The 27,371-nt window shown below is 44.5% G+C and overlaps 2 protein-coding genes across 3 annotated transcripts; one reads left to right on the forward strand and one right to left on the reverse strand.

Moving 5' to 3' along the window:
• Positions 1 to 4,714: 4,714 nt before the first annotated feature.
• On the forward strand, positions 4,715 to 13,930 carry LOC308607369 (dual specificity tyrosine-phosphorylation-regulated kinase 3-like; the record flags this gene model as incomplete). Its single annotated transcript, XM_081219215.1, has 3 exons — positions 4,715 to 5,015; positions 6,886 to 6,994; positions 12,356 to 13,930. Exons 1-3 carry the CDS (start codon positions 4,939 to 4,941, stop codon positions 13,928 to 13,930), a joined length of 1,761 nt encoding a protein of 586 aa, XP_081075341.1. The 5' UTR covers positions 4,715 to 4,938.
• LOC308607352 (eukaryotic translation initiation factor 2D-like) lies at positions 13,902 to 23,919 on the reverse strand. 2 transcript variants are annotated; one of them, XM_081219196.1, is made up of 8 exons: positions 23,792 to 23,919; positions 22,691 to 22,881; positions 21,117 to 21,200; positions 20,553 to 20,643; positions 17,871 to 17,978; positions 15,779 to 16,032; positions 15,161 to 15,278; positions 13,902 to 13,986 (listed from the first exon to the last, which is right to left on the reverse strand). In XM_081219196.1, the coding sequence occupies exons 1-8, from the start codon at positions 23,845 to 23,847 to the stop codon at positions 13,974 to 13,976; spliced, it is 915 nt and encodes a 304-aa protein (XP_081075322.1). In that variant the 5' UTR covers positions 23,848 to 23,919; the 3' UTR covers positions 13,902 to 13,973. The 2 variants fall into 2 exon arrangements, with proteins under 2 accessions (XP_081075322.1, XP_081075323.1); XM_081219197.1 differs by lacking the exon at positions 17,871 to 17,978.
• Between the last annotated feature and the right edge of the window lie 3,452 nt (positions 23,920 to 27,371).

The raw sequence follows: 27,371 nt of genomic DNA on the forward strand, positions 1-27,371 counted from the left end.
TAACTCTGATAAACTGCTCTGAAGAGGTAAGGGTGGAAGTCAGTATATATGTGATTTTGGTGAAGAGGGATACATGCAGTCAAGCACACATTTTGGCAGAAGCTTGTTGCTACTCATGAGGAGCAGATGTCTCCGTTTATGATTTTAGTGATTCTCTAGATATGAGAAGATGCAAGAAACTGGGCTCATAAAACCTTCTGAAAATATCCAACTATCTGAAGGCCTGTTCTGCCAATTTCTCCCAGAGCACAGAAGGCCTCATTCCTGATCTCTACCCTAAACTCCTTTCAGGGTGTGTTGAAGGTCAGCAACTGCAGTGGCTTGAGACTTCATTTTTGTAGTGCCCGATGGCAAGTGACAATTTTTAGTTGGAACCACACACCAGCTGGGTGAACTTGGACAAGTTGGTAATCTTTGAGAATGTTTTCTGAATTGTAAAATAGGGATAATACCTATCTCACAGGACTGTTATAAGTTTTAAATGAGAAAATATATGTAAAGCACTTCTGATGGTACCTGGAACATAATAGACTTAATAAATGGTAATTAGGGATTTCCCTAGTGGTCCAGTGGGTAAGACTCTGCGCTCCCAATGCAGGGGGACGGCTTCTATCCCTGGTCAGGGAACTAGACCCTGCATGCATGCTGCAACTAAAAGTCTGCATGCCGTAACTAAAGATCCCACATGCCTCAACGAAGATCCTGCGTGCCGCAGCTAAGACCCAGTGCGGCCAAAATAAATAAATGAATATATTTTTTAAAAACGGTAATTATATTAGAAAGAGTCCTGGTTAGGTTTTCAAACTTCAGAAACATAGTTTCACATGGCCCCTCAGGTCTGTCGCTGGAACTGGTCATGTTGACTTGGGAAGAGTGAGAAGAGGTGACAGATATTTTGGGAAAAGACAAATCTTTCTGGGGTTAGGGATCAATAAGGACAAACTTCAGGATTTAGGAGACATAGAACCAAGTGTCTACAGTATTGGAAGAAGCATAGGGATTTTATTGGTTGCTGTTGTTGTTGTTTTCAAGATTCTGAAGCATTAATGGGGCAACTTTCAAAGCTTGGGGAAGAGAGAGAGAGGGAAGAAGTACAGGAAGTGAAACCTTGCAGGACCCTGTGGGGCCCTCCAAGGTATAAATCCTCTCCATGTCCCCTGTTCCTTCTCTGTAGGAAATAGTCTTCATTCAGCCTCCTTGACCTTTCCTGAGTTCCAAAGGGCAGATTCAAACAGTTGCTTATCAGGGAAGGGAGGGATTGCAGAAAGAAAGGAGGAGCAATCAAGAAACAGTAGTGCAGCATGGGGCAGGTTCCTGGTTCCTCTTCAAGGAATATACATAACAATATATGTTTGAGTTCTTCTGCAGGAACTAAGGCCCCCTCCCAGGTGGAGGATGGTAACTTCAGGCTAAGCACTAGATTCTGGGAACACCACCCTCTTACCTCACCACCAACCAATCAGAAGTCTGTACAAGGTAGAAGATAATGAAGACTCTGACCCCTTCCCCAAATGATTCTCCTTTTGAAAACTTTCATGGTCCAGCAGAATCTCTGGAGTTGGTTTTTGGACACAAGTCTGCCTTCTCCCCAGGTTGCCAGCCTCCTGAATAAAGCAACCTTTCCTTTCCAAGCAACACTTGCCTCTCAAGTATGGGTTTTTGAGTGGTGAACAGCTGAACCTGAGTTTGGTAACAGAAGTCCATGAGGTTCAGAAGAGAGACAGCTTTCTGAAACTTCAGAAAAATGACATGGTTTGAGTGTTTCCGTGAGTTAAATCTCTGTTTCTGAAAATAGCTATACATGTTTCTGGAGCTCAGGTGAACTTGAGGTCGACATAGCTTGGGGAAAATGGTGAGTTTCATAGGTTCTCTATAAATGATTTTTTTAAAGTGCATTCCAATTTTGTGATTAATATGGTATACTATGCATTATGGCACATCATGCTGCAAAGAATAATTTATAGTTATTGAAGAGAATTTAAACATAACCCACCAACAGTTGTTTCATCACAATATTCCAGGTGCATGTGGCCATAGGAATATTTTCTTCATATTTACATTTGAAACTGTTATAATCACATTCGGAATGTTCTGATGATTTTTGAAGAGGCTGGAATAGTCCCATTTTTCTTGTTTATTTTTTAGGGGTTCCTTATTTTGCAGATATATTAGAACTGGCTTCAACAGGCAAGCAGGTATCTTACTGGATATTTGGCTAATCCACGATAGGTAAATCTGGCTTTAGCTGCACTGAGAGAGACAATGGAAATTTTGAACTACTCTTGAGTGGGGCTAGGGAGCATAAGCAGATAGGGTAGGGGATCCTTGGAGAAAAAGAACCAGGCATGGCTTTCTTGACAGAAGCCATTTTGTTATCTAAGCCTGGCCACAATGCTTGCCCTTGCACAGGTCTCAGTAATTAATGATCTTAAGGGAAGAAAAGAATGCAGAAACATTACCTGTTATTAGGCAAGAGAAGTTCTAAAGAGTCCCAGTTCTCTTTCAATGGCAAAGATTAGCCTGAAGTGCTCAGCAACCAGATCAACTGGAACCTTAGGGATAATGATGTTGACGTTTTATGAACTTCATGACTTCAATCAACTGAAGCTTGAGCTCTGTCAATCATGAATATGCTTAAAACTTCTCCAGTTTGACAGTTCTGGGAGACACTGTTTTGGGAAAGATCCTCAGGGTTCTCCTTACTTGCTGCAAGTAATAAATCCTTCCTTCTCTCACTCTGTGATTTCATTGCATCTTTTGGCTCAACACCCACCAAGAGGCAAACCCAGTTTCTTGGTAACGGGAAGGGAAGAAAGGGCGTAAATGATGTAGAAGCGGCTCAGGAGCTGGAGCGCACAGGGCAGCAGTTCAGCTGGGGTGTGGGGGCTCCTGCTAGATCCCCCATTGGGCTTTAATCCAGCCACACTGTTATGAAACAGGGGCTCCTTGAAGAAATTACTTGGGTCACTAAGGTCGGAGACTCATGAAGTGCCAGCATCCTCGTGTAATCCTCCCTCCCGTGACCTTGGGATCAGTAGCCTAAAGACAAAGGAGGCCTCTGTGCTTCCTATCTCAGGGGCAGGAAGGGGAGCAGAATGCCTCAAGGTGGCTTACATAGCTATGTCTTAAAGCAGACTTGGAGAGAGCAGTGATTCAGAAGGAGGTAAGAAAACTTGGGGGGGGGCAAGTCCTATCGAAACGTTTAGTGCAGTAAAGTGGTCTGAGGGGTCCACATAAGTACTAAGAACAATGATTACTTAATACAAGTTTGCAACCTTAGAGCTGGAAAGGACCTCAGCAACAATCTAGTCCAAACCTTTCGCTGCCATGGAACTCTTCCTTCAAACAACATCTTCCATAGGAGTCTAAATACAAACCCACATGAAAGCAGGATTGTTCTGGTTGGGGAGGGGTGGGGGAGGGGCTGGGCGAGGCTAGGGAAAAAAAGCTTATTCATAAGATTAGAAAAAAATTTTAAATCATCATGGAAGAAAATCTTTGAATTTATATTTTTATCATAGGCTAAAGAAAACATTGATTGTAAAGTTCCCCAAACGGACACATTAGTAATTTATAAAGTGAAGAGCCTTTGGATTTTAAGGGCATTTTTACTAAAGACATGAGAACAGGGACTCTGACTTTGAGTCTCACGGAAATGAGCCTTGGATGCAAATGTTCAGGTTTCTGGACTATGCTCTGCAGGCTTGGGGCAGTGAGTCCCCAAGCCCCACCAGGTGGCGCCCGTGTTCGGCATTTCCATAACGTTTAGTTCTCTCCTCAAGGGTCAGACAGCCTGCCTCGTGTTTTGTAGGTTTAGATAATCCGACTGGCTGTTACGCTCAAGAAAACAACACTTGTGTTCTTCTGTTTTAACCTCCTTCCCTTTCACTTTCGTTCCAAGTATCCAAATCCGCTTACCCTTGGTGTTGCCGAGGCATCTTAACTTTTCAGAAAAGTAAAGGGAAGACCCCCACCCATTCCAAGGAAGAAGACAGGAAGAGCCTTCTTTCCAGGGGGTCTGGTGCAGCAGGACGAAGGCTGGGAATTTGGAGACATTTAGTTCACGCTTTGCCAACCACAGATCTCCTCTGGCCTCACTTTCCTCATCCTTAAAATGGCTCTGAGCCCTACCATCCGTGGCATCCCATTGCAGGGGAGTCAGACATACCTCAGCTTAAATTCCGGATCCTAGTTAAATCTATATAAAAGAGGGATGTCATCTAGTATGGTTACCGAGGCTAAATGAAAAGATTCGTGGCGCCGGTGGTGTCACAAAATGGGTTTATTATTATTGGTTTCCTTTGTTAACTCATTACCCTCCGGAGGGACGCCCCTCAGTGGAGAAGTCTGAGAAATTACCCATGTCTTTCGTTCTTATTTTATTCATATTCAAGGGAGGTTTTAGAACTCTAGGCTGCAACTTGCTAAGAGATAGCTAGCTGACCGTGAGGTGCCGGCTGCCACTTCTGAGGCAGAAATCGGGGGCTGCTATTTCACAAACCCCCGTCAGGGCCCTTCTACCTCCCCAGCCGCGGCCCTCAGGCCTCGGCCAGCGACCAGAAAACCTCAGGCGGCGGGTTCCCAGCCTCCCGCCTCCCACCTTCCGGGGCCAGCGAGAGCTTCCGAGACACGCGCCGCTCAGTGGGGAGTGGCCTCGGCCCCGCCCCCGTGCGTGGCCACATTGTTGCGCCGAGGCGTTTCAAGGGGCGTACCGCGGTTGCTAGGCGACCACACCACTCCCCTTCCCGCCCCTGCTGCTCCTCTGGCAGTTGTCGACCCCAGCCAGTCCCGAGCGGACGCGCTGGGAGCTGCACTGTGTGGAAGAGAGGTACCGAGGAAACGTCGCGGCCCGGGAGGCAGCCGCCCCAGCTCAGGTGGACGCTGCTCGCCTGACCGTCCAAACGCCGCCCCTCCCTCCGGGGGGTCCGGAGCTAACGGATGGGAGGCACAGCTCGCGGGTCCGGGCGGAAAGATGCGGGGCCGCCAGGAGACGGACTGCCGCCCCAGCCGCGGAGGTAACGGCGCCGGGGGATAACGCGCTAGGGCTCCCGAAGGAGCCGCTGCAGCTGGCAGGCGAGGTCGGGGGGCGTGGATGGACTGCGCTGGAGGTTGAGCGAGCCCCCAAGCAGTAAGGACGAGGGAAGGGGTCTGACTCCCTCTCCGGGACTGGCCCACCCTCTTCCTCTCCATCAGCTCCCCTGCCCCCAGCCCAGCGCGGGAGTGGGCTAGAAAGGAGTTAGGCAAAGAAGAATTCCCACCCTGGGGATTATTTCTCAAGTCCTACATCGGGGGTATATGGTAGGAACTCTGAGAAGCTGGGATTTTTTTGGTGGGGCTTTTTAGCAAACTGGGGGAGACAGGGAGCAATCCCTTTTCAAATAAGCCCTGTTGCTCAGAGCAGATAACCAAGGGCTTTGCCGTGAGGGGTGTAGGTGAGGGGCTCTGCCGAGTAGGACTTTTTGTGGATCGTGTTTTGAGAGATTCTCCACCTTTCATAGGATTTTACACCTTGATGGAGAGTAGGGACCACCTGCCCACTTCATTTGCATGGAGACTACCTTTGGGTAATTTCCTTTGGCTATTTATAGGAAATCTTGTAGGTCTTCAGTCTGTCTTTTTCTTTGTAAATGTGGACGTCTGTCCCATTTTGTTTGTTTTATTCGTGCTGTTGGCAAAGAATCAGTCACATCCAGAATTTTTGGTTCTTGTCAATGAAGCAGTTTCCGTTAAAGGTATAATTTTATCAGAATGTAAGCATGTTTTTTAAAAAGAGAACATTCCAAAAATAATTTGTAGTGGGTTTTCTGTTTGGTGTTTGTTTTTGTTTTTTTTTTCTCTTTGTACTCCTATAACACATCGATTAAGAAAACTCTAGAATTTTACAAAACAGTTTTTATAAGCCACTAAAATATTCCAGCATAGTTTTAAAGATTAAAAAAAATTCTTCCCTTGCAGCTGGCTCATTATCATTGTATTCATAGTATATCATGTAAAAATGATACAATGAAATGCTGATGTGTGTTACTGGGAAATCCATGTTCTTGGTGGCAGATGAAATACATTATTCAGATCCATCCTGTGGATTAAATAAATCCTCTCCGTCTTTTGTGTTCCCTTACAGCGGTGGAGGGAGGCACAGTGTTAAAGAGCAGAGAAATTATCATTTGGCATTTAGCTTCCACCATCCACCCGAAAATTAAGTGGGTAAAGATGTGAAATCCAGTACGTTTTGTAATTTAGAGAATCCCTATAGTATTTGCTGTAGAATTCACTGTAGTTTTCTACAAGTTAGATAGATGTTAAGTAGGAAAATAAATAAATAAATATAGAGAAAGCCCTAAGAAGGCCTTTTATTTCTTGCTTGTGAGACCCAGAAGTGCATAGACTGGAACTATTCTTCCCTTTACAACATGTGGCCAACGGCTCAGAGAGGAAGGTAGAGTAGCCAGTGGTAGAGCTGAGATTAGAATCCAAGTCTCCGACTTGAAAATACAGTTCTCTGTCTTGTTTGTTTGTTCTGGTTAGCTTTTAGGCTTCAGATTTCAACTAGCCTTCGTTTTCAAGTAGTAAGTTAAATGAGATTCTTTTGATGGTCCCTATTGTTAACAACATTCAGAAAGTAAGACTTATTTTAACAAGTTCAAACTATAAACCTAGAAATGCTGTCCTTTCTTTAAAAATAAAAAAAAGGAGGAAAAGTTGGGTTTCCTCCCTTCCTCTGCCAAATACCCCTGTGGTGTGTATTCAGTGCCAAAATGCAGTGTGGACATTTGTTTGTATTAATTCTTCTTTGTAGCAGATATGAAGCAGTTAAAGGGTGTTTTGGAAATACAAATTTATATACTTCAGTTACTGACAGATTTTATCTGTAATCCTTTCAACTAGATTGGATGATTTTGTCTATGATACTGTCCTAATAGATGAAGCCAAAGGCTCACCCTGTTCAAATGCACTCTGCAATCCTTCTGAACCACCTCTACCCAGAAGACTAAATGTAAGTAAATGAAGTAATTCTTTGAGCTCTAATGGGCCTGGAAAGGAGGAAGTGTTACTTTAAATGGTCAAGGTACAGTTACATGTCACTGGTAACCCAGGCTCTTTTTTATTCACTTTTGGTTTCTCTTGACTTTGAAATAATAATTTCTGTGGTCCAAGTTCAGCTTTTCAGAACGATTTTGATTTGGAGCCCACCTATTCCTTTCAATCACTGGGGTAAATAGGGGATAAAACGACATGCTACTTTTATCTAGATAGTGTTTGTTTGTTTGTTTTTTTGCGGTACGCGGGCCTCTCACTGTTGTGGCCTCTCCCGTTGCGGAGCACAGGCTCCGGACGCGCAGGCTCAGCGGCCATGGCTGACGGGCCCAGCCACTCCGCGGCACGTGGGATCTTCCCGGACCGGGACACGAACCCGTGTCCCCTGCATCGGCAGGCGGACTCTCAACCACTGCGCCACCAGGGAAGCCCTAGATAGTGGTTATTTTTTTTTGATAGAATGATATGTGCAGTATATTATGATGGCTCATTTTAACAAGAACAGGAAACAGAAAATACCTCTGAACTTACAGATCTGCAGATTTTTCCTGCACGGTAGAAATGCAGTCCTAGCTTCTTAGTATGCTTAAGAGAACCATTTTATAGATCATAAATGAAACTTGAGCAATACATTTTGGTTTCGATGCATTTAATCATTTTGGAGCTTGCAGACATTTAGCTTTTGACACCGTTTTATGTTTAAGAGAATAAATTAATTCCCATTCCCTTGGCACTCATAGAGAGGTAGGGAGAGCAGGGTTTCGGACAAGTTCCATGACAGGGAGAATCTATCCTGTGACTTTAAAATTTGCTGCATATATCATCAACGAACAAACTGAATAATTGAGTAGACTAATTTATCAATAATTCTCCCTCCTATTTCTGTTTAAGACCTAAAATTATTTCTATGTAAAGCACTGCTTGCATTTTTCATAGTCCTTCCCAACGCTTTGTCAGCTTTTGCCATTAAAAATCAACCCCTTCACTACTTTCAAGGCTAATAATATTACAAGATACGGGCTACATATATTTGGAAGGCTGGTCACCCTATTTTTAATCTCCTTTCCAAAGTGCAGTAAGTTTCCATTCTCCACAAGCTTATTGTTTTTAATATGTAAAAACCTCTAAGAGCTCCAGAACCACCTATATACTCGTGTGTTGACTATCAGATTTCGTGGTTACTTGCTGACAATTAGCACATCTCTCTGGGAAACTTTTACAGTCCGTCATCATGTGACTTAAAGTCCATTTTAACTTTACTTCAGATTTGGCCAGTGCTGATCACCATATAGTAGGGCAATTAAATTGTATGTTTCAGGATCAAAATGATTTTTTTTACTGTGTGGTATTCAGAGTAACACAGCTTGCAAAACACAAGATTTTAGATTCTAAAACAATGGTGTCTTTGCAAATTTTGCTGAAAAAAGTGCTTTTGACCTCTTAGTAACACTTATAGTTCATTATGCCATGACTCCATTGCGAGACGCTATTGCTCATTTCACAAAGTGCTTTGGCTTCATTGTTTATCCAAGATGCCCTTACATTCTTGTTGGAAACTATAAATCATCTGCTCATAGGCTTTTATTGGGTTAGCTTTGTGTTGCAGAGATTTAGGGTCGAGAACGAGGGAGGGGTGGTGTTTTATATCTGGACGAGAAGGATATTCCTTTTCTGAATTTCTCAACAAGATCTTTAAGACTTGATTAACGCAGTTGAAGATTCTATTTGAAATGTCAAGAGTGCTCCAAATTGATCAGCTCGGTGCTTTGTGACCACCTAGAGGGGTGGGATAGGGAGGATGGGAGACGCAAGAGGGAGGAGATATGGGGACATATGTATATGTATGGCTGATTCGCTTTGTTATAAAGCAGAAACTAACACACCATTGTAAAGCAATTATACTCCAATACAGGGGTGTTAAAAAAAAAAAAAAGAGCGCTCCAAATTAACAATGTACATGAAGCATTCTTAAATGAAACATGATTAATCTGGCATTATTTGTCTCTCTGGATATAATTACATAGTTAAAATATTTGAAGTCGATAGCAGACATTGGTCAGTTCTTGTGATTATAACCCTAGACTAGAAATATATAGTGTTTTGTAACTACTTTAACATGTGTGAAAATTGTAGATTCTCGTAGAACAACGGAAGGAAGATTTTATTTATAGCACAGCAGACTTGATACATAATTGATTCAGACCAGTATTTGAGTTATTACAGGAAAGGAAAGAAAGCTAAGGCGAGAACCCCTCCCTGTGTGGAAAAATTTCTTTCTGGAATTCTTCAGATTCATTGGAGGTTCAAACCTTGACAGTCCACAGGGGACTAGACCTGAAGTGTCTTGTTCTGTTCTGGAAGCCACACTTGCAGAGAGATATAACGTGCAGCCCATAACGTGCTGAGAACGTGAATAGGATATAGTAAGGCAGCCTGACCCAGGCTGTGTGAGGTGGAGGATGTGATGGGGATGATGAGCCTCGAGAAAAAATGGTGAAGGCAGGACAGCCCCTTTTAGGTATCTGAAGGGCTTTAACATGGAAATTTGGACACTCCTGTGTAGTTCCAGAGGGCAAAATAAGACTTAATTTGCAGAGAGAGAGATTTAGGCTCACTTTAAGGAAAAACCATGAGTCAGGAAATCCAAATGACATCCTTAATCTTATTGTAATAGTTCTGTGGAAGTTAAATTTCTGTTCTTATTAACAGTCTGTACCTGAGACCCTCTCTTTACCACAAACAGAAATGAATACCTCCAGAGCCAGCACAGCCTTACATGTAGGTAGAGTAGGTGAAATGCCCAGGGGTGGACCCTGGACCACAAATACCTTTCCTACCAGCTTGTCATTGATGACCGCGGGTCCTAGAGAGTCATTCCCTTGGGTTAAGGCATTGATCTTTTTAAAGGTCAAATATGTCTGGAGAGATAACCCATTAAATTGCATGGCAAGTTGAAAGGAGGTTTTATGTGGGGGAGAAAGTGGGTGAGGTGTTTCCATGCATCCTAAGGGAAGGCTGATTGTGCAGGCCTTCACGGAGCAGAAGGCATAGTTGATGCCAGATGTCTGGTGGAGGGAGTCTGGAACTGCAGAGGAAGGCACCACAGAGAGAAAAGATAAGCTGAAAGGGGAAAGGGAGGGTGTATTGGAGTTTAAACAATATATTGAGAATTTTGCCTAATTGTTACCAGTGTTTTTAACATGTTTTATAGTTTCTGAGGGTCTTTCACATATATTACTAATTATAATTTGATTCACGCAACATCCTGCAAGGAGGTATTATTATCCACATTTTAAAGATAAAGAAATTGAGGCTAAGAAACTGGGCTAAAGGTTAAGCCTACCCTGGGACCTACAGTTTTTGAGCAGTGTAGCCAGGACCCCAACCTAGGCCTTCTGACTTCACATTTCTTCAGAATGTGTCCCCAAGATTTTAGCAGTAAATATTTAGATGCATTTAGGTTAGGTAGTAAAAATTTAAGGAAAACTGGTTTAGATGCATGCAAATATTTGGTTTTGTTATGTAAATCTACCTAAAACCAAATAATTATAATTCCCTAGTTCAGCCAAACCTATCTCCTAATAGATTGTAGTGCCTTGAGGTAACCTGTTTTTTGGCACTTTTATAATTGTGAACAATTAGTGCTCATGTGAATGTTAGATGGATGGATGAGACCTTTTTTTTTCCATCCCTAAAAACAGGAATGGTTATTTGACTTAATTGCTGATAAACAAAATGTTGCATTATATTTACATCTTAGCAAGGTATTTAGGTTCTGTCTGCCAGCCTGTTTTATTTTCTTGACTAGTGATAGTTCTCTATTTTGGTATCAGAGATCTCTCCTGGTCCGTATCTTGCCTCTTTATTTAGAAACTCAATGCCAAAGTATGGCTACCGTTGTACTGGCTGCTTTGCTTTTATGTAAGATGGTGCAGTGCCTCATTTTTGTAACTGTAGTACTATATAAATGTTTAAATTGATTAAATGACCTAAAAGAAGCAGGCAGGAACTAATGTCGTGCTCTTATAACTAAAGTAGGGGCTGTCTAAAGTATGCCAACACTTAATTTTTTTTCATCCCTTTTTTGTTTTTTATATTTACATCTTTTATATTTTTATTTATACAGGTGATGGGTCAGGTGTTGTTTGCTTAGGTTATATTAAAATTCTCTTTTTTAAATGGTTGGCCACTTTGGATCATTACCTTATAATTTGCGTTATATTTTAAGAGATCATAAAGATAGCTCAGAGCTTCTCTGGAATTATCTACCCCTGATCATAGAGGCTCTCAATCATACAGATCGGGGGTAAAGTTCTTCAGGGTCTGTTAAGAAAAACAGTCAAGTAAAAAGAGTTGTATGCCTTTGTCACGTAGGCGTTTGCTGAGGGAGACTAGTGTATGTGTCTGAGCAAGGGAAGGACAGAGAAAGGAGACTCTTTGTCTTTAGGAGAGTTTTACAAGAAGCACCCTGGGGCCTTAGATTCTCACTGCTATTCATCAGATACTTAAAGAATTGGCCTTGGTGATCTCAAGAGTTCTCTCTGGATTAGAAATTTTGTGATTCAATGAACTGAGATAGAAAGATGCGATCATTTATTTGGGGACCCAGGAGTAGATGATGAGGCCTTGGTTGATTCCAGGCCAAGGTCAACATTCAGCCCTACTGGAGAATAGTACAGGCACTAGGAGAAGCTGGTACCAGGTTATGTTAATGTTCTGGACCAAGATTCAGAAGACCTGGGGATCACATCCTGCCTCTGTCCCTTTATCATTTACAGAACACTTTAATATGTATTCATTTGCTCCTGGTACATGCCCTTAAGATTTGGGAAGATTGAACAATATAGGACAGTATATATATAACAAGGGCCAGATTACGTGGCAGACTCGAAAAGCTGCAGCTAAGATGTGAGTGGAGCCATAGTTAGTATGGGCTTGGAGTAGTTCTAAGTGGAAGAGGGAGGAGTAGCATTGGGCTTTGAAAGAGCGTAGGATTTGAGTGGATGGGGTGAAAAGATTCTCGGTAGGAAGACATACCAGTTAGAAGGAATCTAGCATGTTTCGGGTATGGTAAGATGACCGTTTTGTTTTCAACAAAGGGAGGCCTATGTAGTGGGGCTGGGGTGGCCACAGCAGTCAGGGAACCTAAGGATTAACATAACACGAGTTTCTAGAGACTCCTGCTTTTCTTATCTCACTTTTGGGCCTTTTAACTACACAATTGGCATGTTTTGTTGTTTTGTTCAGTCAGGGGGACGATTCTTTCGTTCTTCCACCGTTTTTAGTGACTTTAACATAGATTCACTTCTCTTTGCCGTAGATCACCACTGAGCATTTAACAAGAGATCCTACTCAGTGCTTCCTGAATGGAGGTGAGATGAAGGTAGAACAACTATTTCAAGAATCTGGCAACAGAAGATCTGATACTTTTCAGTCGGATGGCATCAACGACTCTGAAAAATGCTCTCCTACAGTTTCTCAGGGTAAAAGTTCAGATCGTTTGAATACAGTAAAATCCAGCAGTTCATCCAAAGCATCCAAAGTGTTGCCTCTGACTCCAGAACAAGCACTGAAGCAGTATAAACACCACCTCACTGCTTATGAGAAGCTGGAAATCATCAATTATCCAGAAATTTACTTTGTGGGTCCAAATGCCAAAAAAAGACATGGAGTTATCGGTGGTCCCAATAATGGGGGTTATGATGATGCAGATGGGGCCTACATTCACGTGCCTCGAGACCATCTAGCTTATCGATATGAGGTGCTGAAAATTATTGGCAAGGGCAGTTTTGGGCAGGTAGCCCGGGTCTATGATCACAAACTTCGACAGTACGTGGCCCTGAAGATGGTACGCAATGAAAAGCACCTCCATCGCCAAGCAGCCGAGGAGATCCGGATTTTGGAGCATCTTAAAAAGCGGGATAAGACCGGTAGCATGAACGTTATTCATATGCTGGAAAGTTTCACGTTCCGGAACCATGTTTGCATGGCCTTTGAGTTACTGAGCGTAGACCTTTATGAGCTCATGAAAAAAAACAAGTTCCAGGGTTTTAGTATCCAGTTGGTTCGCAAGTTTGCTCAATCCATCTTGCAATCCTTGGATGCTCTCCACAGAAACAAGATCATTCACTGTGACCTGAAGCCAGAAAACATTCTCCTGAAACACTATGGGCACAGTGCGACTAAGGTCATTGACTTTGGGTCCAGCTGTTTTGAGTACCGGAAGCTTTACACCTATATCCAGTCTCGGTTCTACAGAGCTCCAGAGATCATCTTAGGAAGCCGCTACAGCACGTCCATTGACATGTGGAGTTTTGGCTGCATCCTTGCAGAACTTTTAACAGGACATCCTCTCTTCCCTGGAGAGGATGAAGGAGACCAGCTGGCCTGTATGATGGAGCTTCTAGGGATGCCACCACCAAAACTCCTGGAGCAATCCAAACATGCCAAGTACTTTATTAACTCCAGGGGCCTACCTCGCTACTGTTTTGTGACCAGTCGGGCAGATGGGAGTGTTGTGTTTGTGGGCGGTCGTTCACGGAGGGGTAAGAAGCGGGGTCCCCCAGGCAGCAAAGACTGGCGGACAGCACTGAAGGGGTGTGATGATTACTTCTTCATAGACTTTTTGAAAAGGTGTCTTACCTGGGACCCCTCTGCCCGCCTGACCCCAGCTCAAGCACTAAGACACCCTTGGATTAGCAAGTCTGTGCCCAGACCTCTCACCATTGAAAAGGTGTCAGGCAAAAGGGTAGTAAACCCTGCAAATGCTTTCCAGGGCCTGGGTTGCAAGCTGCCTCCAATTGTACGAATAGCCAATAAGCTTAAAGCTAACTTAATGTCAGAAACCAGTGGTGGTATACCTCTGTGCACCGTATTGCCAAAACTGATTAGCTAATGGACAGCTGGTGTGCTCAGAGATGAAATGTAGGTATTTTTAATTATCTTGCAAACCTGAAAATGGAAGAAAAGAAACAACACCAAGCCCATTAATGGATATGTTTTTGGTAGACTAGATATCTTTTTTTAACAAGGCAAAGCATTTTTATATGACTGTAAAAGAACTCTTGAAGGGCTAATTACCTAACCAGCTTGTATTGGCCATCCTGGGATACATAGTAAAAGACTTTTTATAAGTCAGTGCATCTTTTGTTATTATTGTCAGGTGTTCACCAACCTGTGTATTATTCTGTGGGTTTAAATCCTTTTCTCTCAAGGTAGACGATATACCAGAAAGTATATCCTGAACATTCACTTCTAGTCTCCCTCGGCATCTGTTCCAGAGGCTTAATTTGGGACATGGCCGTAGTTATAGATGAGACTGAAAACTAGATCTGCCGCACACTCCAGACCCCACATGTGTATAGAATGCCTTAAAGAAGCTCACACGTAGAGGAAGAGAATTACATTAAAACCCCTTGTTTAAAAAACAGAGCAAAATTCTCAAAAAGAAAGAAGTTCAGACTTGAGGTGAAAATCAATAAGCAAATCTCCTGACATGATAATATTTACTGGGTGCTTATTAAATGTCAGGTTATTCGATCTTGACAGCAATCTTACAAGTGTTAGAAATCAGGGCTCAGAGAAGCCTAGTAATGGGCTCAAATACACCTTTGCTCCAACACCCTGGGGAGCTGGCTTTTGAGCCCAGATGGCTCAGTCTTCAAAGTCCAGGTTCAACCCACATGTAACACTCCCTCTGCTGGTGGCTGTGTGTGCGGGTCGGGTGGGGGGGTTCACACCGATTCTTCCTGCTGACACAACCTAATCTGGCCCACCTACTCTTCAGAAAGGTGTGAGGGGACTGAAGCCTCCAGAACAAACAGGCTGCCCCAGGGCCCTTCCGGGGCCGGACATGCTGCCCAATCTGTAAAAGAGCCCAGAATCACCACAGCAGAGGCAGTGCTCAAAGCGCCTTGCGCATTTTAACCTTCATTTCCTCGACATCCTTTCACTGGCTAAAACTTAAGTCTTTAAAACTCAGTGTTTGCTAGATCAACCCTCCACTTCGCTCTTTCCACATCATGTCCCTAAAACAATTCCCCCATCAGCCTTGTCCCATCCTACCACCAAAGAGCAGGAGACAGACCCACCGCCCGGCCCCCAGCCCACACCATGCCTTCCATACCAGCAGGAGAACATGTGGCTGCCCAGGAGAGTGCTGGTGAGTAAAGGGAGGTCAGCCTTTTTGACGCGGTACTTCAAAGCACGCAAGAAGCATCTCTGCAACAGTTCGTCCATTTGCTCTGCAAGGAGAAGACAAGAACCACATCCTTCCTGAAGGCCGCAGAAGGCCCGCGCAGCACAAGATAACTCCCCGCACGGTGACATCCGTACCTCACCCCTCAGCTCTGAAGGAGCCCATTCCCAGGCACCAAAGCTCCCAGACTCTCTAGAACACTGAGCCTTTACAGAGGTCTGACCCCACAGAGGGGGTCAGGCCACAAAGTCCCACCCAGCCAGGCGCAGATGCTTCTCTGATAGAGAAGTCAGAGCCAGAAGAAAACTAAGAGGGCCGTGTAGCTGGGAACAGTCCAAATAGCAGAGCCGACGGGTATCCAGGGAAACGCGACATATGCGCAAGACTCCCAGGTAAGATGGCAAAGGGCTGTGGCACCACCCTCACCAAAACTAAGGCCTTTCCCCGCCCCTCCCGGAGCCGTGGCGCCGCTCTGGGCGGAAGCAGAGCCCAGCGCTTCAGTCCCCACACTGAGAGGCGAGCGCCCTGCTCCTGCCAGAGCTGTACCTGGAAGGGTCTTGCTGTCCGTGGGCTCTGGGCTCAGGCCCCCGACACTGGGGTCTTCTGTAGCTTCCGACGGGGACTTCTCCCCACACCTCTGCTGAACCTCCCCCTCCTCCTCCTCTCCCGCCAGGGTCAGGCGCCTCATGTCTCCCTGCAAGGTGGTGTCTGCCTGGACAGACCCCTTCTCTTCACTGAGATCTGGGGGATCCAGGGCCAGTGGAGCAATGGATGGTGGAGAGGACTTGTCTCCAGATCGCCTGCAAAAACCTCATGTCAGAAACACTGAGCAGCAGCCACAACACTCCAGCCCCGGTCAGGGGGTCAGCAGGGGTCCAGAGAGAGTAAGACCCACAGGCAGGGGTGTCCAGGAGAGGCCAGAGAACCTGGGTGTGCCTCTCAACTCTGTTTCCAATTCTGGGCCCAGAGAAGTCCCATGCCTCAGTTTCCTCATCTTTGAAATGGGGAGAGTAATTCTTGCCTCCTCCTTAACCCAAGGAATAATAATATTATTAACAGAAATTCAGGGACAGAGAAAAATTAAAGACAACATAGTTAAAGTGGAGCTCCCCTTCCAAAGTATTCCCTCCATATAAATTAAAAATAAAACCATTTTGAATTAAATAGCCAAATGAAGATTGCAAACGCATCTGTAGTACCAGGTTGGTGAAATACAAACCCAAGGTTGAGCGTATGGAACAAATTACAAACACCTGGACTGCTCAAGACTGCTCAAGACTGCTTCTGTGTTAAATCAGAATGCAATCTAAAATAGATAAATGACAAGGACCAACTGTATAGCACAGGGAACTATATTCAATACCTTGTAATAACCTTTAATGGAAAAGAATCTGAGAAAGAACATATATGTATATATCTATATCTAGAATCACTAGATATACTAATGGTCACTAGAATCACTTGGCTGTTCACCTGAAACTAACACAACATTGTACATCAACTATACCTCAACTGAAAAAAAAGAATGCAATCTAACCTGCAGAGTAGAGATTACAATGGCTTTATGCCACTAAGCCTTATGAAGACAGGAAAAAAAGGGATGCCACATAGCAGAGCGGTAAAAACAAAAAGCTTTATGTTAACTAAGATTATGCAAGTCAAACAAAGTTTTACTAACAGCCGCAGCAAGGCTTATTAAGTATGGCTACTAGTGAGGCCAGAGCGTATGTTTAGGCTATTCTGATCAGGTAAATACCATAAGTGTTTTCAAAGGGCGGGAGGACGGGAGACTGAGGCAGCCACTGATAAAACAATTTAGACAACAGGACCTTAACTGCCCAGACTAACAGTCAGAAAACAAGGTGCTGGGAGTACGTGAGTAAGCAGCCCTCAGATGCCTGCTGAAACCCACACTGATGAGGCTGTACCTCCAGCAAAGCAGGGCTTGGCCAATACTTGTAAAATAAGTAACTCCAAGACTGACTAAAAACGTAAGGGTAAATCTATACCAACAGGCCACACAACACTTGGCCAGAAGACCAGGTAGACTGCTTTCGAGAAAAGCACTACTTACTATTTTGGTTAAATGACACGAAAATAACCAGAAAATAAACTCACATACAGCTCCAGAGAGCAACCGTCACAGTGAGAAAGTGCAAGTTCCGTAATGAGGAGGAGATCCTAAATGTGGAACTTGAACAACAGGAAAGTCATCAGGTTGTCACCCTGGTGCCTGAGGATCTACTCTGCTTTGATCTGGATTCAGATGTGAGAATTCCCGAGCACTCATCATGGGGTCAGAAAATGCCTAAATGTACACGGCAGAAAAGGCCAGATCGACCAGTGCCATAAAAATAAAGAATATCACTGTACTGAGAGGCAGAGAAGACAATCCCTAAGGCCTTCTTCCAGCCCTAGGATTCTATAATTCACCTAGGAAATCAAGTTCTCTGTAATTTCTTTTCTAAACAGGCCAAAAAAAAAATCTTTTCTCCACATTTTGCAAGGAAATTAATGTCTAGGGTCAGCAACTTGACTAAGGACACAGCAGGGATCAAAACTCTCGCTTCTCAATCCAGGCCCTGTGCTCCCTCCGCCCACCCAGCTCCCTATAAAACAGAAAAAGCATGGAACCCACCACAAGTGGTCCTGGTAGGTGTGGAGCACAGAGAAGCCCCTTCCCTTCAGACCTGAGGTCAGCATCTCGGCTGTGGACATGGCAGCAACTCCGATGGCAATGGGGGCTCTGAGAAGGAGGAGGTCAGAGACGAGGGTCAGGGAAAGTCTTCCAGGAGGGCACATGTCAGGACCAGGTTTCTACACATGTGTTCAAAGCACCACGGTTGCAAATCTGAAGCATCTACTTGTATCACAGAGCTAAAACTCGGTGCAGTCTCAATCTTATTCAAATTACCTACACATATGACTTTCAAAAATTCCTTGACCAAATATTCCCTTCTGTGTAAGTAACTCCTCTATTGATGATATCACTGTTATATTCTTATTATGAACCAAACCCAGCCAGGACTCAGAAGGATATTTAAAGTTCCCTTTCTTTAATTTCAAAGATATAAATTATCTCCCCTATCTTAAAAAAGGCATAGCCATCCTATATGGAAATTCAGAAGGGAGGCCATTCATATGCCATAAATTAGGCTGAGGGATGCCAGAGGGAAGAGAGAAGAGAGATACAGTGGTACCAACGAAAGGTTCCTTCTGAGTTGGTTCTTTATAACAGGCCTTGCTCTGTATAACATCTATCTAAGAACTGGATGTGTCCAAAATATCAGAAACAACCACATTTACAATAACTACAAAAAACTTCCAAAGCCCAAATGGGAAATCTCTGTCAGCCCACTGTTACTCAGCAATGCTCACACATTGCCTGTAAGGATCGGTGTCCAGCTGGCTAACAGGAGGGGAATATACAAGCCTGGCAACGTTGCCTGGACCCAAGGGAGACGATTCAAGGGCAGATTTCCCAACACCTGAACTTCAAAAAAAAACGTTTGCTAATCCGGTGGCTCCACTTCCTGTGCCCATGGGTCAGTTCCTGCCACAGAATCTTTGAATTTGGCTTCTTTCCCAGTTCCTAAAAGACGGGTCTTTGTCTTCCACCCTTGGAGTCGTCAATGGCTCAAGAACTTCGGTCTCGAACCTGTCTTGTAGTTTTAGTAAACTCCCTTGTACCCTCACCCCCTTCCATAAACCACCTAGGATTCATTCCCACATACATTCTAAATGCCAAACTCAGAGGCCAAATACACATTTATGTAGTTTTCTCCGATCTTGGATAGAATACTGGGGGGAAAAACAATAATTTCACCATTCTTTTCAACTTCAAGTTTTGCTACAGGTAAACAAGGGAGGAAACATTTCTAGGTGCTTGGTTCCCAAAGGTTCAAGGAAAATGGGAGAATATGAGCAACAAAAATAAGATCTTTAAACACTGACCCCTCCCATGCCTCCCATGTTTCCCTCTCAAAGAAGCAATGAGTAAAATAATAAGATGTCATTTTTCATTCAGGATGATACAAATGAAAATGATTCATCATATCCAGTGTCGGTGAGCATGTAAGGAAACAGGCTCCATATACCCTGTAGGTAGGAGGGAAAACTGACACAGCATTTTTATAGGGCAACAGAAAATATGCACGATCTTCAGCCAAACAGTTCTGCTTCCTAGTATCTACTTTAGAAAAATATTGGCACTAGTGTCCCTAGAGGCACCAGGAAGATCTTGTTTGTGATAGAGACGAAGTAGAGGCAACCACAATGTCCACTGGAAGAGGACTTTTCCCATCACCCCACAGTGGGTAAAAAGATTCAGCTTATCTGTGCTTGCTGACATGGAACATGTCCCCACTACCTGAAGTGAAAAAGTAATAGGGATAAAGTTTGTTTATTTGTATTTTTAAACATACACACCCCAAACCATACATTTTATATGCACGTGTATATATGCATTGAAGAAGGCTGACAAGGACGTGCATCAGAATGATAATGGTTACTTCTAGGAGAAAAGGATTATGGGGTGAGAGGGTTTTGATTTTTCACAACTGTTCATACCATTACTTCCTAATTTATTTTAAAAAAGAGACACTGTGGTGATGGCTGAACAACCCTGTAAATATACTAAAAAAAATCACTGAATCGTACATTTGAAACAGGTGAATTTTATAGTATGAAAACTATATCTCAATAAATCTATTAAAAATAATTAAAAGATGAGGATGATGATGTGGATGTTCGACAAAAATAATGTTGAAGTCATGCAAGGCAGGAAAGACCAAGAAAATGTCACAGACAGGAGACTAAGAAGACATGACAACTAAATGCAATGTGGTACCCTGGACTGGATTCTTGAACACAAAAAAAGGAAAAAAAGACATCGTGGGAAAACTGGGGAAATATGCATAAAGTCTGTAATAGTGTCAAAAGGACTGTACCAATGTTAATTCCTTAGTGTTGATAACTGTACTGTGGTTATACAAGATGTTATCATTACAGGAAGCTGGGTAAGGAGTATTTCAGGACTCTGTACTATACTTGCAACTCTTCTGTAAATCTAAGAAAAAAATGTTTAAAGGAGAAAAAAAACAAATTTTAAAAAGGAAGAAGCAGCAGGAGGAGCAAATACACTTGGCCCAGATGTATGGACACCCCACAGGCTCACTGCCATTCCCCACTCTCTGATTGCTCAGGAAGAATACGTTTTTTCTTTTAATCCTTTATCCATATGCTGTGAAGTTGTCATTCCCACCCCTCCCAAGTTTTCCCTAAGTTGTTTCCCCATAGGCACAGCTGACTGGCACAGTACCTGTTCCCCACCAAGGCAATGGCACAGAGGTCACCCTTCTGTACCTGAGGCAGACCAGCAGGGGGCACCACTAGCCCTGGCAGCATCAAATCTGCAGGAAACTAAAGCATTGCAACTAACTCCACAGTTTACTTCATCATTTACTCATTTGCTCAACAAACATACATTTGTTAAGCATCAACTACATTATTCATAATGAAAATAAAAAGTGGCAAACTGAGGATCAGACCTTTTCCTTCTGGGAGACTAGTGGTCAAACTGAAGCACCAAGCTGAGGGTCCAGTTCCATGATCTATCTTATTCTGGTTTCCTAAATTCAGTTTATTAATCTAAAGTATAGCATATGGCAGTTCACAGAGCACTTTCATGTCACTTATCTTATTTAAGCCTTACAGCAGGGTCAGAGAGCTTATGGAAGCAGCCAAGTAAGAGATGCAACAGACATGAGGGAAAAATTCTATTTTTCAATCATATGAATGCACAAAATGGGTACATTTATTAAAGTAGTTGGCCTTTACTAAGTAGGTTTCAGCCACTATCCAGAATATAGGAAAATACTCTTACCTGCTCCCCCCACCAGTTTTTCAAGCACCAGGGGCCACGTTGTAAATGTTGCTAGAAGATCAGGATAAGACCACAGGGTGTACACTGTCCAAGAAGAGAGCCAGAAAACACTTACTGCCCAAAGGTCAACCCCCTGGGGAATGGCAAAGCCAAACACTAAGGCCACATTAATCAACATGTAGAAAAGAAACTCAAGTCAAAGCTAGAGAGAAGGTTGTAAGGGGATGCCCAAAGAAGTTGCATTCTTTCTTTTGATTAGGTTACCGCAAGTTTGTGAAGCGGTTTATATGTTATATGCTATTTACTTGAGAATCCTTGCTTCCTTTAGCCTTAGAGACCTGCATTCTTAACATATTTATACTGAGCTCTTTGCAGTAGTTTCTCTCAATCTATGATCTTGAGAAGTTATCACTTTTACTGGTCGGAAGACACATGAAGTGAGCTACAGCTCTAAGAGTCTATTTAGCTGCCAAAGTTGGATATTTATGTGTAAGGCTAAAACTAGTGATGAAGTGAACATCTGCTTTTGCCTGTCCAGTATCCCTTTTCCCCTCTCTGGGAACTGAGTGCCCCTTTTCCTGTGGGAAACACATTCCATATAGTTTACATCAGGCTGACTCCCTTCTCAAAGAGGCTGCAGTCTTGAAGAAGGCGGAGACTTAAGAAACTGGGTATCGCTTGAGACTTGGAGGCACCTATTGTTCCACCTGGACGGCAGCAGCCAAACATGGCCATAGTGGATAAAAGTAGGGACAGAGCCCCAACGAGGATTCCTTTTATGTCCTCAGAAGCAAGTAATCCGAAACCAGGGCACCAGCCTGTAAGAAATTCTGAAACTTTCCCATGTTTCTTATTTTTATTCTCTCTGTTTCCACAGGGATTAGCAGTAAAACCCTTAGATCAAAAAGGGCTTGTATGTGTACAGCAGCAAAGCAGGGTGGGGGTAGGGTGACCTGGGGTAGGAGACTGCACTGCACTGCTGCAGCCAAGCTGGGAGGAAGAAAAGCCCCCGAATGACAAAGTAGGTGTCCGCAGCCATGGAAAAGAGAAAAGGACACTGCCTCTCTGAGATCTGTGACAAAGAAAGCAAGCAAAGTACCCTGAGAGCCAGACAAGAGCCTAAGAAAGAATCCCTGTGAGACATCTCAACCAAAGTCCACCACTAAGACAGCTGGGTATGGAGTTTAACTAACCCAGCTTCTTTCCCATCACAGGATCTCTTCAGTAGCTTAAGAAAATTCCACTCGTGAAAGTTTTAAGAAGCATTTTTTACATGCCCTGAAACTCCACCCTTTTCACGACCTCTGCTCCAATCCCTACTTAACCCACTAGAAACCAGTGTTTCTTCACCTCAGAATTTCCCTTGGCAACCACCCTCTTTTTGTGTTAACCCTTTTTCCCCCTCACTTCTATAGCAGTTTCTGATCTTGAAAGACCCAATTCTAGGGACACTAAGTCCAAAAAGATTCTTAGGGAGATTTTGCATTTATTTGTTTTAAGGAAGACGGATTAATGGAAGAAACAGATGTTAGGCAAGGACCATAGTAATGGCCATCTCCATCCCACTGCCATACCTGTCGGATATAGAGTTTTCTCCAGTTCAAATAGGATGGGGTTACCACCACGCACGTACACAGTCACTGCATCCCCTCTGTGAGCATACAACTTCACAGTGTTGAGTTCTTCCTTTCCAGGTACTAACTCAGAGACCTGATCCGTTCCAAGAGTGGGGAAAGCAGCTGTCACCTCGGCCCGAAGCTTCCTCCTGCAGAGAGAGCGCACACACCTGGTAGGTATGCTGCCCGGATGGATTCCAATAAATACTGAGGACTCAAGACTTACTATACAATCACGAGGCCCAAGAAAAAGACTGGTTGATGATGCCGTATTCTCACTCTTCCAAAACCTCCCATTCTCTTTCTCATCCAATGTCTCATCTATTTTCACATGTTCCTGGGGCATGTCTTTCCATTTTACAAAGAGAGGGAAAAACTGAGATCCGGTAAGCGACCCAAGTTAGCCTGCCACTGGAAACTAAGCCCTGCCTTCCTGACTCCACACATAGCTCCTGGACCCACTCCTTTCTCATCTATGCTTGGCCAATCTGTCAACTTATGATTAAACAGCTCTGCTAGGGCACCAAGAATGACAACTATAGAACACTGCCTCCAAAATTCCCAAGGTGACACCTTCATTTGCAAAACTGAACAGATACACTTCTTACCACATGTGCCTTATCCCCTCTCACCTCACCCTCCACCTGTCTCTCCTGCCAGTGGTAATCACTAGACACTTCTTCTCGTATGCTTGTAGTTCTCTGTGCCCCATCTAATCTCTCCCAAGGGACTCAAAGCTCTTGGTAGGGCAGGGACCCCGTTTTCCTTCATTTTGGCATCCTCCACGACACCTTAAACAGACTGCAGTCAATACGCGCTGATTGAATTATACGCTTTCTCGTAAACTCACTAAAATATCCAAAAGACAGCCTGGGAGATAAATCAGGCCTCCTCTCCATCTTCACTCTCAAAACACGTCTAACTCACCCTTGCCCGCCCCCCGGGGTCCCTTCTCCGGCTGTACCCCTCGGCCTCCAGCCCAGAAAAGGCTGTGAGCCAGCCGAGCTTGAGAGATGTCTGGGTGCCCTGGTGGGCAGAGCAGGCTCTTCTCTCCCTCACCTGTCCGACCCCCTGATGGCCGTGTTGGACTTGACCCGAAAGGCCTTGGCAAACATGTCTGCTGGAGGGGCCTGGGGAAGAGAAGGAGACCACAGCAGCCAGGGACTGTCAGCAAAGCGCGAGCACGGCGGCTTCCCAACCCGCAGTCCTGGGGCAGCCATGCTTGGGCCCGGCTGGGAAAAGGGCCCGGCTGGAAACCGGGGCCGCGCAGCTTCGCGGCCACCCCTAATGGCAAGGCTGGGAACTGAAGCATGGGGGGCGGGGCCGGAGAAGGCGGGGCGGATCCCTGCGCCGAGCGGTGCACCCTTTCGCCTCACCCCTTACGCCCGGCTCTGCGCCTAGGCGAGTGGCTTGAGCGGGCGCGTCTGTAGTATCTCTGGGGCCAACAGCGATTCCGTTCATTTTTGCTCCATCAGCGTTCTAGTGTGTTGAGTAGGAGCTCTGCCAGCTCTCATTCCATGCAGTTTAGTTCAGCTGGGCAAAATTAATTGAACTCGTGTTTTCTTAAACTTGCAGGCCTCTTGAATGGTTTTCTTCAGGGCTTTTGTTTCTTAAGATCTTTACATTTTATTGCACACTTGGGGCCTCAGCTAGAATTCTTTCCGAGATTTTCTCCTTCCTGTTTTTTAATTTACATGAGGTGATAATAACAATAAGAGGGAATCCACTTTAGTCCGAGGTTTGACCTCCTGTTAAGAGGAAACAACTATACAAATGATCTTCAAATCTGTTATTTAAATTTTTTTTTTTTTTTTTTTTTTTTTTTGCGGTATGCGGGCCTCTCACTGCTGTGGCCTCTCCCGTTGCGGAGCACAGGCTCCGCGGCCATGACTCAGGCTCAGCGGCCCAGCCGCTCCGCGGCACGTGGGATCTTCCCGGACCAGGGCGCGAACCTGTGTCCCCTGCATCGGCAAGCAGACGCTCAACCACTGCGCCACCAGGGAAGCCCTAAAACATTTTTGGATAAAAAACCCCACATTTTTGGACCTTTTTAGGTACCTTTTGCATTCAGGCATTATTTGAGGGGATTTTGTTTGCAAAGCAATTTTAAAAACTCAGAGTGCTTATAAAAAAACTAATTTTGAGGCATAGTAAAATCAAATTATGGTTTGGCTTCTCCCTAGCAGTTTGATCTTGGGCCAATGGCTTATCCTTTCTGAAACTGTTACATTCTCTGTAAGATGTGGAGGTAATACCTACTTCACTGGGCTTCTGTGAGAAACCACTGAGATAACGCATGTGATATATTGCAGGGTGCTTTGAAATTTTCCCATAAATGGTAGATATTAGTCCAAAACAAACAAACAAAAAACAGTCTCAGGCAGGGGTGAGGGATTGGGTTTCCCTGAAAGGGACTGCTGTGTACCCTGGAGACAAGGATTTAATCACCTGGGGTCCTGGCCCCTACTAAACTTAATTTTGCTAATGAAAATTTCAGAGCAGAGTGTCCATCCACCAAGAAAAAAAAAATCCTGATTGCTTTAATTTGGTGATACAGTCACACAGAGGAGAAGTCCATCTGGGCTATAACAAAGATGAGGCCTTGCACAGTCTCTGTCCACCACCATCTGTGCCCTTAATCTGGGGTCAGCCACAGCTCCATCTCCTCCTGCACTTCTGACCCACCATGCCTTTATTGTGAACCACCCCAGCCATAAAGCCAACGTCAGAGGAGCCCAGAGGAGGAGAGTGCCACAGATCCTTCTCCGCTTGGGCCCCCACCCAGCCACACTCGGGGGGGTGTGGTGCCAGACTCTGTGCTGTTGACCAGGCCTATTGCAGTACAGCCATGGAAGCAGTCTCTGACCAAGGAGCCGAGGAAGGTTATTCAAGGGCATACTAGAAATTTCAAGCTGTGAAAACTATTGTACACACCATATGTCCTGGCTAAGAAGGCACAGATTAGCAGCCTAAAAATTAATTCATGGTTGACAAGTAGGAGCCAAGACCCAAGGGGATGCTGTACACAGCATCCTGCCTCCCTATTGGCAGAGCAAGATCTCCCTTTCCCCAGGAGGGTGCCATCCCAACTTCTCTGCCTGCATCAGGGACCTGTGTGCTCCCTGCCGGTGGCCCTGTTGCTAGGCAAGCTGGCTGAACCCTGAGTCCAGCAAGCCTAGATTCTTTAACTTTCCCTTTGTGGCTCCAGTACAGCCCCACAGGGCTACCAACCTGCTGCCCACTCTTGGGTAAGCTGCAAACACAGGCTCTCTTTGATTTATGATTTGTATAAAAGGAAAGGTAGAAGTTAGAGTCCAGAGGGTAGAGCCAAGAACTGTCATTCACAAGACTTCAGCCATAATCAAGGAACTGGCAACACATGCCTTGATGCATTTCGTATTAGCTATAATCAGTGACTCCATTTTTCTCCCCTTTGAGGAGTGTCTACAATGGTTACAGGTGGTTATAATATGCCTGTCCCAACACTGAATGTCAAATTTGTTTGGGGCAGAAAGCTTGTGTCTTTTGTTCACAGATCTTCAGATCAAGAACTGTACTCAAGCAGCTATACTCAAGGAAATACACCTGAGGCTCATTATCCACAGCTGGACCTGATTTAGAAGATGAGATCCTTCATTTTGAGCAGATAAAGGAGTGAAATTTGAGGGGACCTGGGGAAGAAGTTAATATGTTTTGCATTTAAGAGGCACATGCGTCATTGAAGGGCAGAGGGTAGATGATGATAGCCAGACTCCAAGAGGGCTCTCAGTGGTCTTCGTGTGCTTATGTGGTCCCCTCCCACATGAGACCAGGGCTGACTTCTGTGACCATTAGCATATGGCCAAAGTGATATTGTGTGACTCCTTATGGCTAAGTCATTGCCATTTCTACCTTGGTCTCCGAGATTTCTTGCTCTGGGGGAAACCCCCCGCCATCTTGAAAGGACACTCAGGAAGCCCTGTCAAAAGGTCCGTGTGGAGAGGAACCCATCTCCTAGCACCAACTTGCCAGCCATGTGATTGAGCCACCTTGGAAGCACAGCCTCCAGCCCTGGGCAAGTCGTCCCATCCCACATGCTTTCAAGCCTCCCAGCTGAGGCCCCAGCCACCAGGGATCAGAGACTAGCCATTCCACTACGCCCTGTCTCAAGTCCTGATCCACAGAAGTCATGAGATGGTAAATAGTTACTGTTTTAAGTTATTAAGCTTGGGGATGGTTTGTTATGATGCACTGGATAACTAATACAGGAACCCAAGCATTTCTCACTCCCAGTGCATCCTGAGATAGCCAGTTGGTCCATGTCACTGCGATTGAAGCCACAACTGTGTACAGTCCAGCTCTTCTCCCAGGAAATCATCCTCCACTGGCTCTTTTGCTTACGATGTGGAAATTGAAAACCTAAAAGCCTAAGATGTTGAACTCACAATATAAAAGGGGGACACAGGAGGCAAAGATATGCACATCGGATGCTTGCACTTGCAAAATAAAACCACAAGGCAAATTTGAAGAAGGCAGAGTTCCACTATGCCCAGCTCAGCACTGATATGTTGCCTGGTATTCAGGGATAGGTGGGTGCCAGCCAAGACCAGAGCACCCAGTCTGAGAACAGCTGCATCCACTTCCCAGCCAGCCAGCCACA

The sequence above is a fragment of the Mesoplodon bidens genome (assembly GCF_964165515.1).
Source record: "Mesoplodon bidens genome assembly, chromosome: 2".
Taxonomy (NCBI): Eukaryota; Metazoa; Chordata; class Mammalia; order Artiodactyla; family Ziphiidae; genus Mesoplodon; species Mesoplodon bidens.

Bases quoted from the DNA above. Each gene is read 5' to 3' on its own strand.
- LOC308607352 (XM_081219196.1), bottom strand. From the start codon at position 23,847: ATGTTTGCCAAGGCCTTTCGGGTCAAGTCCAACACGGCCATCAGGGGG. The intron at 21,201-22,690 runs GTATGGCAGTGG...CTTCTTGGACAG, and splicing joins GAAAACTCTATATCCGACAG to TGTACACCCTGTGGTCTTAT. The intron at 15,279-15,778 runs GTACAGCTCTGG...TTCTCCTTGCAG, and splicing joins GGACAGCAAGACCCTTCCAG to AGCAAATGGACGAACTGTTG.